This window comes from Prosopis cineraria, unplaced genomic scaffold (genome assembly GCF_029017545.1).
Source record: "Prosopis cineraria cultivar Desert tree isolate PC_DT_omini unplaced genomic scaffold, ASM2901754v1 PC12, whole genome shotgun sequence".
Lineage (NCBI taxonomy): Eukaryota > Viridiplantae > Streptophyta > Magnoliopsida > Fabales > Fabaceae > Prosopis > Prosopis cineraria.
The window spans coordinates 4,398,109-4,416,294 of NW_026555343.1; the positions used below are offsets into that span (position 1 = coordinate 4,398,109).

Sequence of the window (18,186 nt, forward strand, 5' to 3'; positions counted from 1 at the left end):
TATTTTTATTTCAATTAAATTTCAAGTAAAAATTTTTTAATTAATATTTTTTGTAAAAAAATTTCAATTTAATTCGCTATGCCATCCAAAAACTAAGAATTTGCTTAATAAACATTTAAGTTTTACACTCTGGTCTAAAAAAACATTTGGTGTTTTACATAGCAGACTTTGGGGTTATGGCTCGTTTAAGATTTATTTAATTATTTAATAATGTTTAATATTTCACATTGCGATATCCGATAGCTAACCGGTGAGTCTGCGTCGCTTCTCTGGTGAGTGTCAAAGCGGATCCCCGAAAAGTCCCTTCGGCTCATCTGCACTCTCAACCAGAAGCTCTGTTGATTCTGTTCGAACAACCTTTAGTCTCTCTTCCTCTCTCTCTCTTCCCCTCAAACTGTGATTGTGTCAACACTATCAAATCAAGAATTAATAGCTGTCCGGTTTTTGTTTTGTTTTGTTTTTTTGGGCCAACTCAGAAACTTTCCTTCAAACCCGCTTTTCTCCGAATTCGAATTTTCCTTATACCCCTTATTTTTTGTTTGCTTTGCCTTCCAAATTTTTGATTCTTTTGTAAGGTTACGAGGGCTAGGGTTTTTTCATATTCTCTGATCCTTTCTGGAGCTGGGTATTCGACGTCTAGGTAATTTTGCGATTGCCTTCTACAATCTTTTTCTCGGTGCCGTCAAATTAGGGTTCAGGGTTAGGGTTGGCTTTTCTTCGTTTCGAATTAGCAGTTGAAGATGTATGCTGATCGTGTGGAGACTGGAGCGAGGAGGTCAGTAAAGGAACGCCTTAATGGCAATTTTGTCACTGACTCTACTAGGCCTCGGCAAATCACCGGAAAGAGGTCTGTTGTCTGCCCACTCATTTTGTTTTTGCTGTGAACGTTCGTTTACTTGAAAAAAAAAAAATGCTTGATGAAATATTTAGTGATTATTCATTGGCTTCGTATCGAATTACATTTTGTATTTTCCGGTTGGGTGGGCTGCTTTTAATGATTATTTTCTCTTGATCTTCTTGCTGAATGGTATCGCAGCACATTCTTCTCAGCTCAGTAGCAGGAATTCGGCTGATAGGGATTAAGTCTTTTTACGCTGTTTGAGAAATGGGCTGTAGTTTACTAGCTGCAATTTGGTTCTTGAACTGCCGGCTTAAGTAGGAAGATAGTATGTTTTTTTTATTACACTTATTTGAATTCCCGTCACATTTGGCTTGTATTTTTCAGAACATGGAATCTGATTTTAAGGGTTTTCTTTTAAGTTACTGGTGGTGAAGGAGTCATTCTCTTTTATGCTTTGTCATGCATGGAGTAGGGAAAGATGGGAAAAAGATTTCTTAGTGGGGTAGCAGATGTTCTGAGACATATTTAACTCATTGGAAGTTCTTGTGTAGACAGCATAATTTTTAGCTTCTGGTTTCTTTGTTTTATAATAACCTTGGGTTTTCACATTTGGTTATTTACTTTTTGTCTGTTGGAGTCTTATCATTTACATGCTGAATTACCACTTGTATTTTCTTACTTTCTAGTTGATTGTATGGCCATAATTGCTTGAAATAAGTATGCCCATCCTATGTGGCAAGTTCATCCAAATTCTTGAATGTTCAAATGATTGTTGGAAATAAAAATTTTAATGATTTAGTCAAGGGGCATATGTTTTGCAGGCAGAGACAAGATGACAAGTGGGAGCATGATCTTTTTGAGGATGACGAACCACGAGTTTCTAGTATGGACTGACTGTGTTATTATCATATGCAAGTATAAGTTGCTGATCTTGTTGGATGCCATTAGTTCTTTTTATGGGTTTTCATTTTTTTTAAATGACTTGTGAAGATCGTCAAGTCACTGCTCAAGATCTTCGTCTGAAGCTTCAGAAAAAGGGTCTTCAGCCAGCTGGTCAGGGTGGAAAGAATTCTGCTCCAGGTATGCGTGATCTACGTGAAAAGTTATCAGGGACAATGACTCAACAGCCTAGAAACTCAGATCCACCAAAGTCAAAAGTGGAAGTTAAAACAAGCACTAAAAGTGTCATTGTTGAGGCTCCTGCACCACATGTTAAAAGAGCAGCTAACCCAGCTCCCAAAAAGAAGACTTCGCAAAAGGTAAATTGCTATTATTTTTTTTATTTCTTCAGTAATTAGGTATAAACTAATTGTGTTGTTTGGTCATTGTTAATGCTCATCATGCTTTAACACCAACTTTTACTGGATGATGCATGCCCTGCTGCTTCTTATGTGGAGGATGACTGCATGGTAATTTAAAATGTGTTATTACTTAAGAATTTTTTTTTTCAATAATAAAAAAAGATGAAGAAGTTATTTGGGGAACATTTGTTTCCTTTCTTCAATTAAAAGCATAAACTTGGAGAAAGAGATGCTTGGAATCTCACTTAGCCATTTTTGTAGAAGGCTTCAAGACCCTTTGAATTACTTGCTTTGAGATCTATTGAGCTGCTACCAACCAATTAGCTCCTTTCTCACATATTATCCCCTCATCTGACCAACCCTTGAGATGGCTTCTGAGGACTGATTTTGGGTTAAAATAGGGTTATCCTAGCCGAAGAATCTGATTCATTTGGCTGGTCACTACGTGTAACATTGTGTCAAGTGAAGAAGTGAATCAGGAGATTTTATCTGATTATGTATTCCTTCAAGATTGAATTGTAAATTTTGGTTCTGCCAGCTGACCCATTATCTGTCACAAAGTACAACAATGAATATGATTTGCTATCAAGATTTAATATTTTAGATGTCTATTAGTCAGAGATATATATATATATATATATTTAAAAAAAAAAGATGCCGGTTTGGATAGTTGTAGTGGAGATGTTGGTGTTGAAATAGGTGAATAGTAGCATGATAAGAGATAGGTAAGCATTTGTATATTCTTTTCTTTAGTTTGTTTTTGTTAAATTTGGTTGAAGGTGAGATAAAAGCAATAAATAGGGTGGTTTTCTTGCATATAGAGGTAAATATACTTTTTTGCCATAAGATAGATGTTTTGGGGTATTTATAGAATATGATTCGAAGAATAATAACAATGTAGCTATGACCATTTGTCATATGCCTTCAGAACTTGGTAAAAATTATTGTAGTTTTAGGGAGTTGTATCATTGAAGAGCAGGGGCAAAATTATTAATTTGTCAGGAGGTTCATGTGTAAAAAGGCATCAATTGGTTGAATATTATAGCGGCCATGGGAACCCGGAACTGCAATTAAGTGCACTTGATGCTATTGTGAGGATCTGCCATTGTACTGCACAGTCACAATGTGCAATTGCAGATATTTTATGGTAATAATAATGACAAGATCATTATTTATTAAACATTAATCTTGTGTTAGTGGTATTTTAATTTGTTGAATGAAGAAGGTGAAAGTGGGCGAAGCATTGGTGGTATGTGTAATGCTCACAGGCTGAATGTTTAATGAGATATAGGCTTAATTCGGTTGCCTACTTAATATAGATGTAAGCCCATTTTGATGGACCAGAGGTCATAGTTGTCTTACGTGACTCTGCTTATTTTGTAGTCATTTTATGTTTGTAGATTAATTTTTATTTTTATCTTTATTTTTGGTCCAAGAAGTATCATACTGTCATCTTCACATAATTTGCAAGAGGATATCAATTTAGTTAAATGTTTCAGGGAATACTTAGGTATTTAGTCTTATTTACTTAATATATTTTTATCCATTCAAATCAAGACAAGTGGAGTTTAATGTATTAATAATATTAACAAGAGTTTGTTATAAAATAAATGATATACAAAAAATCCCCATCTCTTGATTTAATTGGAAGCAAACTTGAGTTTAAGTATACGGCTAAATATATAAGTTTCTCCCAATGGTTTCTCCTTCTCAATTTCCAGAACTCTTGATGTATTATGCATTTTCTCACTGAAACTATTGTTCTTACTTTACAGACTGATACTTCAGTGGATGAATTTTTGCATTCCCTGGGTCTTGAGAAGTATCTCATAACTTTTCAAGCTGAAGAAGTATGCAGCGCATTAAATAATTTTTCTTTTCATTTTCCTTTTGGTTGCTAGTTCAATGCCTTATTGGGATTTCATTTTTTCATCTGGAGTTAGTATTCATCTGTAAAACCTGTTTCTTCAGGTTGACATGACAGCTCTCATGCACATGACTGATGAGGATCTCAAGGTTATGGGTATACCAATGGTAAGCGTAATTGAAGTCCTTGCGCTATGCTTTGTTTTCCAACAGCAATAATTTACATGTGCCTCGATCATGTTGGATAGGCAAATGGCCTCGTTGGCCCCATTTGAAACTGTTGATTATCACTTGTTAGTGAATAAGTATTAAAGCCGCATACTTGAAATCATGCTTTAATAGGAAATAAAATTCACATTTAACATACTTGAATTTCCTATGCTTGTTAGGAAAATGGCTTCGATCATTTCAAATGCATACTTGAAATCCCATACACTGAATGTTATGTTCCTATTAAAGCTGCCATGAGACGGGTACTCCATTAATGACATGAAATTGGTAATGCTTGGCCATGCATGCCTTTGTGCAATTTACCTGTAGCATATCAAATTAGGCAATTCAATGCAACTCCTGTCCTACTAGAAGAAGATTTTTTCGTCTAGTTGGACGGTCTCAAGGTTAAGGGGTTTAATGTTACCTTTGAAAGCAACGCTTTACACTGATTAAAGTAGCGTGGAATATTAATTTTTCAGAAATGCCCAAGTCTTCTTAATATTGTTGGCCAAAAGACAAAAATATCAATCCCACGCTTGTGGTTGTGGTGTTATGGATCATTTTGATGTGATAGTTTCAGACCAGTATTATATTGTAGTCACTCCATTTCTCTCATTTCTGCAAGCATGTTTTGGCGTTAAGGATTAATTGTGTCTTCAATTTCCTTTTGCTTTAACGTGTCTCATTCTGGCTTTGCTTTGATGGTTTCAGGGGCCAAGGAAGAAGATACTTTTAGCTTTAGAGTCAAAGGGTTGACAATTAGAATCGGAGTCACATTTTTTTTCGTTTTGTAGTGTAATATTGTTACTTATATAGCTCATGCTTTGTAGGCTTATGTTTATACTTGATTGACATTGTTTCTAACCACCCTTTGTTTTGGGTTTTTCGTTATGAAGCTTTTATAACCCCCCCCCCTTTCCTTCATCCTCCACCCCGACCCTCCGCAAGTTTCATTGATTATTATTGATATTAGATAATTCATGTCTGATCTAACGGAATTTACTAAAGCTCCCCAGTTTTTTGTAGCGTGGCTTGTTTTAAGTAGTCAATTCCATATAATGGGATAAGACTTGTTGTAACCTGTTTTATGCTCTTCCTTCACTTTCACCCCCCTTTTTGTTTTTAAATTCCATGAATGGAGAAAAGCATTAAGCGATTTTAATTGTTTGTTAATCAACAAGCCTTGAGTAATTTAGGAGTGCTTAGTGCTTACCCTCGTATTGATCACTGGATTCGATAATGTTGGGGTTGACTTGTCAGGCAAGATCTGCTGCATTTTTCTGGATGAGAAAAGTTTTTTATGAGAAGTGAGAAAACTATGCGAGTACCAAAATGCAAGATGATAAATGCTCCTAAACGGAATGTAGAAACAAGAGGGAAGCTTTTATCTCAGGACCTTTCTCAATCCCTTGGAAGATTCAAAAGGGATTAGCTAAAATAGTCATTGGGATTTGACGCGATGCTAAAAGCCTTCTGTTTGCTTCACCTAACGAATTCAATTTTCATCGAAATAAGTCGGACACAGTCCATGTCTTGTCGCCTCAGAGTGTATAAGTCATTTGTTTTTAAACTTTTGGGGCGCGTCGTACGGAAGAGAGTCTCTGTTGATGTTTGGAAGAGGCTTGGAAGGATAAAAAGAAGAAAAAGAAACCTTCAGTTGAAAGGGTTCACCATTGAAGTTAAACCACACGCTGACATTGTACGTTTATTATTCTAATAAGAACAGGCACTACACATTAAGCTAATAGGAGTGGAAGGTATATCGTCCTATGATTATTATGAAAGCTCAAAGGGAAGAAAGCTGTTGTCATGCACCACATTCAGTGTTGTTAGGAAGTGTCATCCTCTCTTTAAATCAAGCCAGGTGATGGCAGTAATATCAAAAATAAAAATCACCTCATTTTATTTGTTTTTCTTTTTTTAAAAAATTCATATGAGATATCTTGAGCCTACCTTAGTTCCAGGTGAGGGACTAAATGAGGATCCAGACTAAATTGGATATAGCTACATTCAAAGGATTTAAACTTCAGATCTTTGATAAAGAGAATACAACTTCTTTACCAATTAAATCAAATGTCTGGTGGTAGCTAGTAGATTAATATTACTACTACAACAGCAAATCTTAATATTATTAGGTGAGATTAGTTATATAAATTGTACGATACTATCGTGCTTTATCATTTATAATAACATAATATTATTATTATAATATAATATTGCATGGGCACGGTTGCTCCATGGATTTGGCAAAAATTAACATTTTGCCACAGATTTTATAAAATTTTCCTGTCTTGACACTTGTTTGCCTCTTATTAATACATACAGTTCGTTCAATTTATTCTCCTAATTTTTCCTCCACCCATTCTTCATGGATCAAAACAAAAGGCCATGATGAATGATGAATGATGACAAGTCCAATGACAAAATATGGTTCTGCATCTATCAAATTTATCACGAGGCCCCTTAGTAAGATTTTCTTGCCTTTTCGTTCGCCATTTTTTACTCCCACTTATCTTAAACCTTTCGAGTGACTTCATAAAGCTAGACTAGAGTTAGCTCAATGAGTTCTTGCCTCGTTGATTTTGCCAAGTTCATTTCCTTGATTTTTGTCGGATAGTAGAAAGGAACAGTGAAAATTTCATCAATCCATTCATGCACGTCACGAATTCGATGATCTTTTGGTTACCTCGAAAGAGTCAAATAGTTACTCCTGCCATTTCTTGTTAACAGACAAAATCTTTTGATGTGTAACAAAATTTACCGTTTCAACATTCAATTGTCGACAGAAATATAGCTAGGTCCAAAAATGTCTTCGTGAAAACATCTAATTTCTATATAAACACAACAAAGAAGCAAAACTTCAGGAGAAGGAATTCACATCAGTCAGAATGCTTCACCCCTCGTCTAGATCGTACTCAACAGTGGAAAGCCATGGGGATCAAGATGTAATTTTTGCCCTGGTCTTCCATACCAAGTACTTCCTATTTTCTTGCTTGTATCTTTTCCATTCTCTTAAAGCAGCCAGGACTACATGCATTAAAACCGGAAGAAAGAAAGGCTGCAACAAAAGAAAGAAATAAGACAAGAATTTACTTCAACTTTCAACTCAAGAATGTCTAGAAAGCAACTTGTCTTGTAAGGGAAATGCAATCCCCAGTATCCCGAGCCATTTTCAACTCCTGGTAGAGTTAAAAATGGGCATACAACTCAATGCCCACGAACCCTAATGTGTGTTCTCATGCGTGTAGATGGGACACAAAGATTTAAGACATAATTTATCAAATGAATAACGCAAATGAATGATAAAGGGAGGGGGGGGGGACAAAAGCTGGAGATAAAAATTTAGTTGGAGCTTTGGCCTTCAATGTCAATAGTTCGACCCTCTTTTTTGAAAAGTATGGTTCTTCCACTTTAGTAATAGTTTCATTTTCATTCTCTTCTTTCAAAAGAAAGATCTAATCAAGCTAAAGAGGAATTTTATTTGGATGAAAGATTAATACACCACGTACAATCCCTAAGAGTGCATTAGATTTAGTCAATGTAGTGTAATCAGATAGATCACGTTTGTCTTAATCCATCACCTAATAGCTATATAACAAATTGTTAGTAATTTAATTTAGAATAGACAGAGTTGAGAAACAAACCGAATAGACGGCAAAACAATGCTCAAATGAATAATAGCTGATTGACATGATTGATGGGTGAAAAAAGGCATCTTCTGCCAAAGACCTTGACTGCCTCGAGGATACTGGCAATCAAAGATATCAACCATAATTTAGCAACAAGGAATATAAATAGTAATCCTGCAGCAACAAGATTTGATATCAATGTTTAAGTCAAGGAAGAACATTACCAGCTGCAGCATCATATATACCAACAGACGCATTATTTTGAGCCAATTTTGCAGCCTCCAGAGAAAATTTCACCTGCTCAAAGACAAAACATTGAAGGGATGAGACAGAGAAAATCTAAATCCACATCTAGAAGGTAAAAAGTGATTTAGAAAAATTAGCATATAGATTATTTAGGCATGAGTGGTATTAAATAACGAGTCATATTGTGATTGATAAAACTGAAAAATTGAAGCACACAATTTCTGAACATATTTGAAATTGTATAACCAAGATATTCGCACCTGGATGCAAATGGGGAAAAATTGCAGTGCTGCGATCACTTACATATCATTGCTAAAAACTTAATAGTATCATCTATCTATATTTGCCCTATAGACCAAATATATATATATATATATATATTTTTGAACCCACCTGTTTTCCAATTTCATCCTTGATAATCATCCTAGGCAACGATTGTACCTATGAGAAATTTTGAGCTTTTAGCAAATAATAGAAAGCTAAATCATGTGCTTGTGACATCACATAAGGAAAGGATATCATTGATAACAATACCAATCTAGAAAGAGATCCAAGCGTTGTAGCACATGAATGAAGATTAAAGCATGTGTGTTGCCGAGATAAAACATCCAATTCCCTACACATGCAGACGATTCTTTCAGTGTCTTTCTATAAAAGTCAGAAAGCAACGAAAAAAGAACTCAGCCATTTAAAGTATATGCACATAATATGTAATGTAAATGGGTTCCACATGCAGCATCCCAAGAAGCTAATTGAGTGAGTCACTGCCAAGGCATGAGTCAATTATGTCAATGCCACACTGTAAAATGCTTCAGCCTGTTACCAGTAACATCCTACTCATGTCTTACCATGAATCTCCCACAAATTGTTCTGCAGAAGGACCTCTTCCATTGAATTCTGCTGCAATTTCAATGGGGGACTTGGGAAGTTGCATAATTACAAATGAAAATGCAAAATATTTGCTCCTTTAGGAGTCAGAATATAAGTTCACTAAATCCATTTGAAATATGATGGTCATTTAGCACCTTTGCAGTTAGTTTATGCAATTGGTATCACGCTTTCAAAAGTTCTCCAAAAAATTCTGAAGGTTACTAAGAACCATTGTTTTTTACCATTCTGTGAAACCTCTTTCACTCCCAAGGAGGATGGATGTCCCTGATAGACCAACATAGAGGTTACTGGACTTAAGACCAAAAAGTTGCCGCAGCTGCCCCATAATAACTTCAAAAAGCTTCTGGAGATCCTGTTTCAATATATGCAAGCTTCAATCTAGAGGAAAATAATGCATGACCATCTGCAAAAATGCAACTCTGTATGTGTGTTCGGGTGTCATCAAATTCTTTCGATGGAAATTCATGGATGCACTTCAAAAACCAGAAAAACGAAATTCCTTAGGACTATTTCTAGAAATGATTGCTTTATGTCAGTGTCCTACAAATACAATAAAATGTTAAAGGGTATTGGTATATGGCAGATATGAAACTAATAAACACTAATCAAAGAAGAAAAGGAAACCTTCGGAGAAATCATATTCCTGGCTATATCCTTCGTATCTGAGTCCTTTACACAGCTCTTGGGATTCCAGACAACAACACCACCCCACATCTACAATTTTCCAGTTTAGAACCTTCAATGTTAAGCAATTTGGAAATTTCATGAGAGGAAAAATACAAAGAGTAGAGGTGATGCAATTTTAAAGTTGAGACTAACCGGTGATATAAAACCATTTGTCTCAGATATCTCTCCATTTGGAAGCACCAATTGAAGAGGATACTCTTTTGCAGATGGTATATACCTGATATAATAGACAAAGAAGAAAACATTTGAGAAGATATATATTTCAGCAAAGAGAGAGAAGAGATAAAGTCAGAAAAGTTATACAAAGCTTTTCTTTTTTTTCCTGATGCTAAGGCCATAAACAAAATGATCAAAACCAAATTTTTATCTCAGACGTAAGCCAAAGGAGTACAAATTTCTCTGGCACTGTGCAGTCTCTGCTGACTTGTTTGTGGTGTCTTTGGTTAGAATAGAATGCTCTAGCATGTAATTAGCAGTTACTGTTCCCATGTCTTCTATCGTAGAGTATTATTTTTATGCCCTTCTCATGGGTTTCTGATTTTTTTTTTTTTTAATCCTAGGAAGAATTGTTTTTTTTTCTTTTGGAGGTTTGATGAAAAAGGGGGCTATCCCTTGGAGATCTTCATAAGGATTAAAAGGCTATTTTGAGTTAAAGCCTGGGTTTTTTACGTATTTTTCCCTTTAGGAGAGAAACTTGTATCCTGTCATTCTATCTCAGCAAATCATTATTCTCTCATCCATGAATTACTTTTTCATTAAAATTTTTATCTTCAGGTGTACTTATCGATTAGTCAACAGGTCATATCTCATTAAAATATGAGAATAAATACTAAATAATTGTAGGATCGAGTCAAAGAATATACACCACAAATTGCAATATCTTTGACCTCCCGCTAGCAGCAGCAGAAGTATCCAAGTGCCACTCATTTGAATTAACCTGTTTAAAAAAGAAATATTGAGTCACCAAAAACAACTTTTTACAATATTCTAGATCCTAGCAACATTACATTATGAGGGACAAATAGGACAATAGGCTGGTATATTTTAAGCATAACAGTGACAAAGAATTCATAACTATTTTTCTGCTATGAACCAAAAAAGTGAACAAACGAGTTAACATCAAACATCTTCATTTTACAAGTTAGATATCATGTTTTGCAACATATATAGGGCTCTAAATAGAAATGCATATTGAATAATAAGAGCCGCATTTCTTAAATTCATATTCATCTTATTCAATAAAGGCTGTAAACCACTAGACAAGAAGCGTACAAAGAAAGGAAGGTCCTTGGTACTAAATATATGACTGCCATGTTTATCATCCCAGAAAGATAATGAAGACTTCGGCGTGTAGTATAAAACCTGCCAATGATGACAAACATAAAAATCATTCAAAGCCAAATTATCAAATTACTCTCATCACTCTTGGACTTACAAGCACCTACCTGGCTTTCAACTGTTACATTTGCAATAGGTTGCAAAGCGTCAATCACAGGGTGCAATAAAGCCTCGTCTACTTCATGAAAATTCCTACAATGGCATCATCATGAGAACTCTAGAATACCATCAAGTTGATGATGCTACACATTATAAACAGTGTCTAGTTTTTTATTTATTAAAAAAAAAACTCAGCAGTTAAGGTTTTTATATAAAAATTAGGCAAGTGTCGGCCAGAATAAGTTCCGATCAACTAGTACCACATATATTGATATCTGATCCAACTTATACATAAACCATACCTTTATTTAGTTCCATGCACAATGAAAATCGCATCCCTCAAATCGAACAAAAGAATTTAGTTTAGAAGAAAAGGGAAGAAAAGGGACAAAGATGAAAAAAGGGAAAATTATCCCTAACATATCCCTGAACGCATGTGAAGTTATGAGATAATGAATAGGCCATCAATATCTCTTATATAAATTAAGGCTTTAATCTAACATTAAAAATTCAAAGTTAATCAGATTAGCATAATGGGTCAATACGATCTCATAGATCAATATTTCCAAAGCAACAAGAAAAATGATGTGGTTGAGATAAGCCCTGAGATAATGAAGACCAGAGAACGAATGCTCTCAGTCCCTCAAAGTATCTCTTCTATAGGAGAATAAAAAGAAAAGAAAATGAACATTTAGAAAACATTTTAACGAAATTAATGTAACAAAAATATTTGAATTTTCATACCAATCATATATCCAATCTCGTGGGTCTGCATTGAGCAAACTAAAAGACAGAACAATCTTCCCATCAGCACCGACAGGCATGAACTCTCCATGAATCGAATCTTCTTCTTTTCCACCGTTAACAAACACCCTAACAAAGATTTCTGCTATCCTCGACACCGCCTCCTCCTCAGAAATTCTTCCAGTTATCCATGCATGACGATACTTCCCAACCACGGCTCTCACTTGCTCCTCCGCGTTCACCACAATAACACTATAAACCTTCCCTCCAAACACAGAATCATAACAAGCCCCTAGCATAGACTGCAGCAATTCGTCAGCCTCTTCGTCATTATCCTTCAACTTCCCAAAAGAATCAAATTTATTGATTGTACCACACTTCCAAGAGCACGAAGATTTCAGATTCTCTGTTTCCACATAGTTGGACCCGGAATCCACAACCACGGATACAGTATAATTGTCACTACAAGCGCCACATTGGGAAGCGTTGGAGTTGAACTCAAACATTCTCTTCATAATCGCTGATTCAAGCGCATCTGCCCTGAAGCTCCTAGAATCAAAGCCAACAAATACTGCTTGGAATTGGCATGGAAATAGTAACGGGTTGGACTCGATTTGAGCTGAAAATGACTCAATACTCCGGAACGGAAGTGGGGCACGGTAGATTTCGATGGATTTCCACAGAAGAGGGAATCCTGAAAAGAATAAATGCACACCAATTAGTTGTAGAATTACAAGCATACAAACACATCACGAAGTTAGAGAGTGGGCAGACCGAGGATGAAGGAGAGGAGGACAGAGAGAGTGAGGATAAGGCGCTTCAGTCCAGGTTTCGTCTTTCGCATGGTCTTAGGGTCGAAGCCGGGATCGGATTCGGGTGGCTTCGACATCTGTGTCTGTGGGCTCTTCTCTTCGGAAGGTTGTGACGGAGACTCAGAGATCTCCGCCATTGCAGCAGCGGCAAGCAACCAAAGCTTCTATAACATCGAATTGGCTTCGTTTCTAGCTCAATTTGCAATAGATCGATCAACTTGAGGCTAGCGATATTCAGGTAAATGACTCGTAAAAGTATAAAACAAGTATTTAATCCCTGTTTTATTTGCCTAAAAATACAAAACAAATATTCAATCATAAATTTGAAAGACCCAGCTTCAGATCCATTTAGCATTTAATCATTAATTTGTTTATATAGACTAATGACAAAATATCTTGATTTTATAATATTACTTCTATTTGAATTTATTAATTTTAAGATGAATATAATGTATATTTTTTAAAAATATTTTTTTGTATACAAACATATTAAAATTAAAAGTTTATTTTAAAAAATATATAATTTCAAATTTTTACACTTTATTCATAAATTTTTATATTTTTTTAATATTTTTAATATTTTAAATTTTTATTTTTTTATTTTTTAAATTTATAAATAAATAAAATGTACGGGTTTAAATTTAGTATATCATGAAATAAAAGTGCGAAGATTCTTGGAACATCTTAAAAAAAAAAAAGTGCACGAACACACATAACTATAAATACACAGAAGGAGTAATTTTCATCCCCTGTTTGTACTTTCATTTCCTCTGGATTCCAGAGTCCACACCTCCGCCGGCTCCCTCCAGTCCAAACCTCGCGCAGCTCTGAAACTCCGTTGGTCACCCATCCTCTATTCTTGACTTCGACTTCGCTCTGCATTAGCCACTATGCAACTTCTCAAGTCCTCAATCAATCATCCATTCACTCCACTCTCTTTCTCCCTCCTTCATTGTCCTCCATTGATACTCACAGTGAGTTTTTTCCGCTTTTACTAGTTTGCTTCTGCTATGAGTTATATATTACTATAGGTTTCTTTGCATCTGGTTCTGTGTATTCTCTTATTACAAAATTTCAGAGCACCATATTAGCATATTCGCTCTTATTCTGTTCGTCCACTTTCTATTTCTCTGTACCCCGTTTACTAGTTTACTTTTCACTGCTATTAATTTAATTTGTGATCAATTTATATATATATATATATATATATTCATTGCCTCACACAGTGCTGTTACCCAGAATTAGATGATCATGCCCTTTGGAACAATTTTGTCCTTAATCCACATGTAAATTGGCATTAATATAGTAAGTGTCTGCAAGTTCACCAAGAATGAACCGAGAAAGACACACGACTGGACGTCTACAGATTTTCTGAAATTGATGCATTTACAAATACATTAAATGTTGTGCTAAAGTTGTTACTGGAAATATGTATTTTTAGTGTACAGGTTTTATTTGGTGTTATGTTGATTACTTTATATTATTAGTGTGTTACTTCTAGTTATTTTGTTGTTTTGGAACATATATTGTTACATGTGAGCTTGCTAACTTATCATCAATTTAGAATATTTGTTTTTTTTTTCAAATTATACATAACAATTTCATATTTATATCATTATATATGTGCATAATATTTTTTGTTTATTACCGGTTCAACCAAGAAAATCATGAACTACTGGTCTCTCCGGTTCAACGTCTGATCTGCTTTTAAAACATTGATGATGGGTAAACCGGTGAAGATGAGAAGATAATAATAAACACTTTTGTATTCCAATTTGATTTTTATGCCTGATTTTGTATGTATTTTAATTAATGTCTGTTATGATCTATGAACTTCGTTAAAATAAACTGTAAGCTCTTACATTCTTACCTGGTTCCCTTTCACCACTTGATCTAAGCAAATGGTTCAGAGCTTGTAGCTTCGACATGCGATTGCTGCGTCCATGGGCTAATCACTTCAAGCTTGTCCTTTTGGCATGTCAAGAAAAGCCTTCCATTGCGAAGCTTCACGCTTTGATAATCTTGACCGGTACCTTCATCCAAAATGGCATAAACGGCCAGCTCATCGCTCTTATGCACGTGTTGGTGATATCAAATCAGCCCGTCAAGTGTTCGATCAAATGTCTCAACGAGGTGTTCATGCATGGAACGCCATGATTGTTGCCTATTCTCGTAAAGGATACCCAGACGAAGTTCTGAGTCTTTACCATAGGATGATTTCTGAAGGGGTGAGACCCGACAGTTCCATTTTTACTGTGGCATTGAAGGTGTGCACTAGGTTGCTCGATTTGAGAATGGGGATGGAGATTTGGAGCAAGGCGGTGGATTGTGGGTATGGAAATGATGTCTTTGTCGGGTGTTCCGCGTTGAATATGTATGCGAAGTGTGGGAAGATGGATGAAGCAATGGAACTGTTCGATAAAATGCCAAGGAAGGATATAGTTTGTTGGACAACTATGATATCTGGTTATGCTCAGTGTGGAAGAGCAACAGAAGCTCTTGATGTTTACAGAACAATGCTAAAAGAGGGAATGGATGGAGATGGGGTTGTCATGTTGGGGTTGGTTCAAGCTATTGCAAATCTGGGTGACTCCAGATTGAGTCTCTCAGTTCATGGGTATCTAATTCGGAGAGATATACCAATGGATGTAGTAATCCAAACCAGTCTTGTAGATATGTATACTAAAACAGGACATCTAAGACTTGCTTTTCAAGTGTTCTCGACAATGACTCATAAAAATGTCATATCTTGGGCTGCTTTGATTTCAGGTTTGGCTCAAAATGGTTTTGCAGGAAACACACTTGAATTGTTGGTAGAGATGCAGAGTCAAGGCTATGAACCTGACTTCGTTTGTCTTGTAAGTGCGCTTCTAGCTTGTTCACAAATTGGGTGTCTCAAGTTGGGAAAATCCATCCATGGATATCTTATGAAGAGACTGGATTTTGAGCGAGTTTCTGGAACTGCAGTTATTGACATGTATTCCAAATGTGGATCACTTTCTTATGCATGTGCCCTTTTTGATCAGATGAGATTTAAGGACACAGTTTCTTGGAATGCAATGATTTCCACATGTGGAGTCCATGGAATGGGAAGGAAGCTCTATCACTGTTCCAACAGATGATAGAAACAAATACGGAACCAGATCATGCAACTTTTGCTGCTCTTCTCTCTGCTTTAAGCCACTCAGGTCTTGTGCAAGAAGGTCGATGCTGGTTCAATTTCATGATCAATGAATTCAAGATACCTGCAGATGAGAAGCATTATGCTTGCATGATTGATCTCCTGGCTCGTGCAGGCCAAGTTGAAGAAGCTTTGAAGTTGATAGATTCCATGAAAGCTGAACCTGGGGTTGCTGTATGGGTTGCCCTCCTTGGAGGTTGCTGCAACTATGAGAAGTTTTTGGTTGGGGAGAAGGTGGCAAAGAAGGTTCTCGAGTTGAATCCAGATGATCCTGGAATATATGCCCTAGTCTCTAACTTCTTTGCCAAGGCACGTAAGTGGGATGAAGTAGCTGAAGTGAAAAAGATCATGAATATGTCTGGAGTGAAAAAGGCCCCTGGTTTTAGTGTGATTGAAGTGAATGGAAAGCAACATGCTTTTCTCATGGAAGATAAAAGCCACCATCTTTGTAAGAATATTGTTTGTATTTTGGATAATTTAGATATTGAAATGAGAGTGGCAGGTTATGTCATGTTTGATGAATTTTTGCTGTTTGATCTGGAAGAGGATACTAATGAAAAAGTTTACAGTAAACAATAAAATATAGTTTACTCTCATGAGGTGTGGCACAAAATATGCTTCTCCTGGCGTGTTCAAGTCTTCAATTCAATTCCCTCTCATTATTCAGGTCAGAGAAGAAAATTCCTCTCATTTTTGCTACAGTATTTTTAATATATCAATTTAAAATACGATCGTATAAAAGTCATATATTTTGCATTTACATAAACTTAAATTCAAAATTTCTTGTTCTAAAATGATATTATTATCGTAATTGAAATGATATTTCACTATTTATTTGTAACTCTCTTATTTAAATAAATTTTTTAGAGAATCTACTTATTAAGTAACATTTTGTTGTCTAAAAGACTAACTGAAATAATAAGGATGTATGAAAGATTAAGGTTACTTCAAGGAGTATTCAGTGTTCATTTTTACTGGCTAGTTTAATAACCGAAAAGGAAAAAAAAAATCTACAACTTTTTAACAGTTAGACATGATTGTAAAAAAAAAAAAATAGATAAATGGCCATATTTACTGATCATGACTTGTAAAAGTTGTGTATTGTAATACATTTTATTCAATTGTTATTATATATATAAATTTACATCAAGAAAACTAATTTCTTAACAAGTGCTAATGTTTTTTTTTTTTTTTGCCAGAACAAGTACTAATGTTAAATATGAAGAAAACGAAAAAAATAATTTTGAACCAACTCATTTGTGTAGTTTATTTTTGGGATAATCACATTCAAAAACTATTTAAAAAATTTATTTACAAACAAAGAACAATATTAAATAGATTATCGTTGAAATGAGAATCTGAAGTTTTTTTTAAATGGGATTTATTATTAATTTTAGCTTGTGTATCAATTTTTTTAGTAGTTATTGGTGTAATTATCCCTCTAATTTAAAAATACTTTTTATTCAAGCCAAGAATACCATAGATTCGGGAGGTTAATGACCCAATAATCAACGGTCAGTCAATTCTAAACAAATCTGCCGACAAAAGCAAACATGCTCCGCTGGCGCTAACAGGAACGTCGTCCTTTTTGTTTATTTGTTTATTTCTTTTGTTTTGTTTAGTCTTTTTTTTTTTTTTTGGGAATGAAAGGTGAAATTCACGAAGTCATAAATGTATGTATAGTATAAACCTGTCCTTTATAAGAATTCAAATTTTCCGGGGAGCATCGCATCGAAGGGTGCCAAGGGAGAAAAGTGCACTTGTGAACCAATATACTATGACATTATTCTTGAGGTTCAAGGCCCTTTTTACAAATATATTTTAAAGAGAAAAAATACAGTTGTCCTTAATAAATAATAAAGAATTTTAAATTCATTATCAATAAATAATTATCTATTAACATGTAAATTTAAAATTGTAAATTTACAAACATTTAGCTATAAAAATATAGACTTATTATCATAATAAATTTTAATTCTACATACATGAAGTTATAAATTCTGTACTTTAATTTATAAATAGATCAATCTATATTTGTGAATACTCAAACTTTAAATTGTAAATTAAATTGATCAAGACAAACTTGTAAATCCTAAGCAAGAATTTCACTACCAATGAATAATTACTTCTTAATATGTGAACCTAAAATTTTGAATTGGTGAACATGTAGTTGTAAAAATTTAAACTTATTTTCATGATGAACTTTAATTCTAAACATATGAAGTTATAAATTTTGAACTTTGATTTATGAATAGATGGACATGTACTTATAAATATTTGAATTTTAAATTGTAAATTTATTAAGTTAATCAACACGAACATGTCGACTTTAAACAAA

General features: G+C 34.8%; 3 protein-coding genes across 3 annotated transcripts; 2 read left to right on the plus strand and 1 right to left on the minus strand.

The window, feature by feature from the left end:
- The first annotated feature begins 226 nt into the window (after positions 1 to 226).
- On the plus strand, positions 227 to 5,112 carry LOC129288780 (uncharacterized). Its single transcript, XM_054925517.1, has 6 exons — positions 227 to 847; positions 1,663 to 1,724; positions 1,832 to 2,100; positions 3,918 to 3,992; positions 4,114 to 4,176; positions 4,933 to 5,112. Exons 1-6 carry the CDS (start codon positions 741 to 743, stop codon positions 4,975 to 4,977), a joined length of 621 nt encoding a protein of 206 aa, XP_054781492.1. The 5' UTR covers positions 227 to 740; the 3' UTR covers positions 4,978 to 5,112.
- A 1,825-nt stretch (positions 5,113 to 6,937) lies between these two features.
- On the minus strand, positions 6,938 to 12,917 carry LOC129288227 (uncharacterized). The gene is made up of 13 exons (XM_054924741.1): positions 12,630 to 12,917; positions 11,856 to 12,549; positions 11,120 to 11,204; positions 10,947 to 11,036; positions 10,538 to 10,611; positions 9,807 to 9,891; positions 9,612 to 9,701; positions 9,209 to 9,339; positions 8,631 to 8,712; positions 8,490 to 8,537; positions 8,075 to 8,147; positions 7,866 to 7,969; positions 6,938 to 7,279 (listed from the first exon to the last, which is right to left on the minus strand). The coding sequence occupies exons 1-13, from the start codon at positions 12,802 to 12,804 to the stop codon at positions 7,160 to 7,162; spliced, it is 1,851 nt and encodes a 616-aa protein (XP_054780716.1). The 5' UTR covers positions 12,805 to 12,917; the 3' UTR covers positions 6,938 to 7,159.
- On the plus strand, positions 12,543 to 16,438 carry LOC129288228 (putative pentatricopeptide repeat-containing protein At3g25060, mitochondrial). The gene is given in 5 exon segments (XM_054924742.1): positions 12,543 to 12,905; positions 13,449 to 13,641; positions 14,566 to 14,732; positions 14,735 to 15,748; positions 15,751 to 16,438. Coding segments are annotated over 3 exon segments (1,830 nt in total). The 5' UTR covers positions 12,543 to 12,905; positions 13,449 to 13,641; positions 14,566 to 14,593; the 3' UTR covers positions 16,428 to 16,438.
- Positions 16,439 to 18,186: the final 1,748 nt, after the last annotated feature.

Bases quoted from the DNA above. Each gene is read 5' to 3' on its own strand.
- LOC129288227 (XM_054924741.1), bottom strand. From the start codon at position 12,804: ATGGCGGAGATCTCTGAGTCTCCGTCACAACCTTCCGAAGAGAAGAGC. The intron at 10,612-10,946 runs GTACGCTTCTTG...TTTTTTAAACAG, and splicing joins CCAAGGACCTTCCTTTCTTT to GTTAATTCAAATGAGTGGCA. The intron at 8,538-8,630 runs GTATTGTTATCA...AATTTCTCATAG, and splicing joins TTGGATCTCTTTCTAGATTG to GTACAATCGTTGCCTAGGAT.
- LOC129288780 (XM_054925517.1), top strand. From the start codon at position 741: ATGTATGCTGATCGTGTGGAGACTGGAGCGAGGAGGTCAGTAAAGGAA. The intron at 848-1,662 runs GTCTGTTGTCTG...TATGTTTTGCAG, and splicing joins CGGCAAATCACCGGAAAGAG to GCAGAGACAAGATGACAAGT. The intron at 2,101-3,917 runs GTAAATTGCTAT...CTTACTTTACAG, and splicing joins AAAAGAAGACTTCGCAAAAG to ACTGATACTTCAGTGGATGA.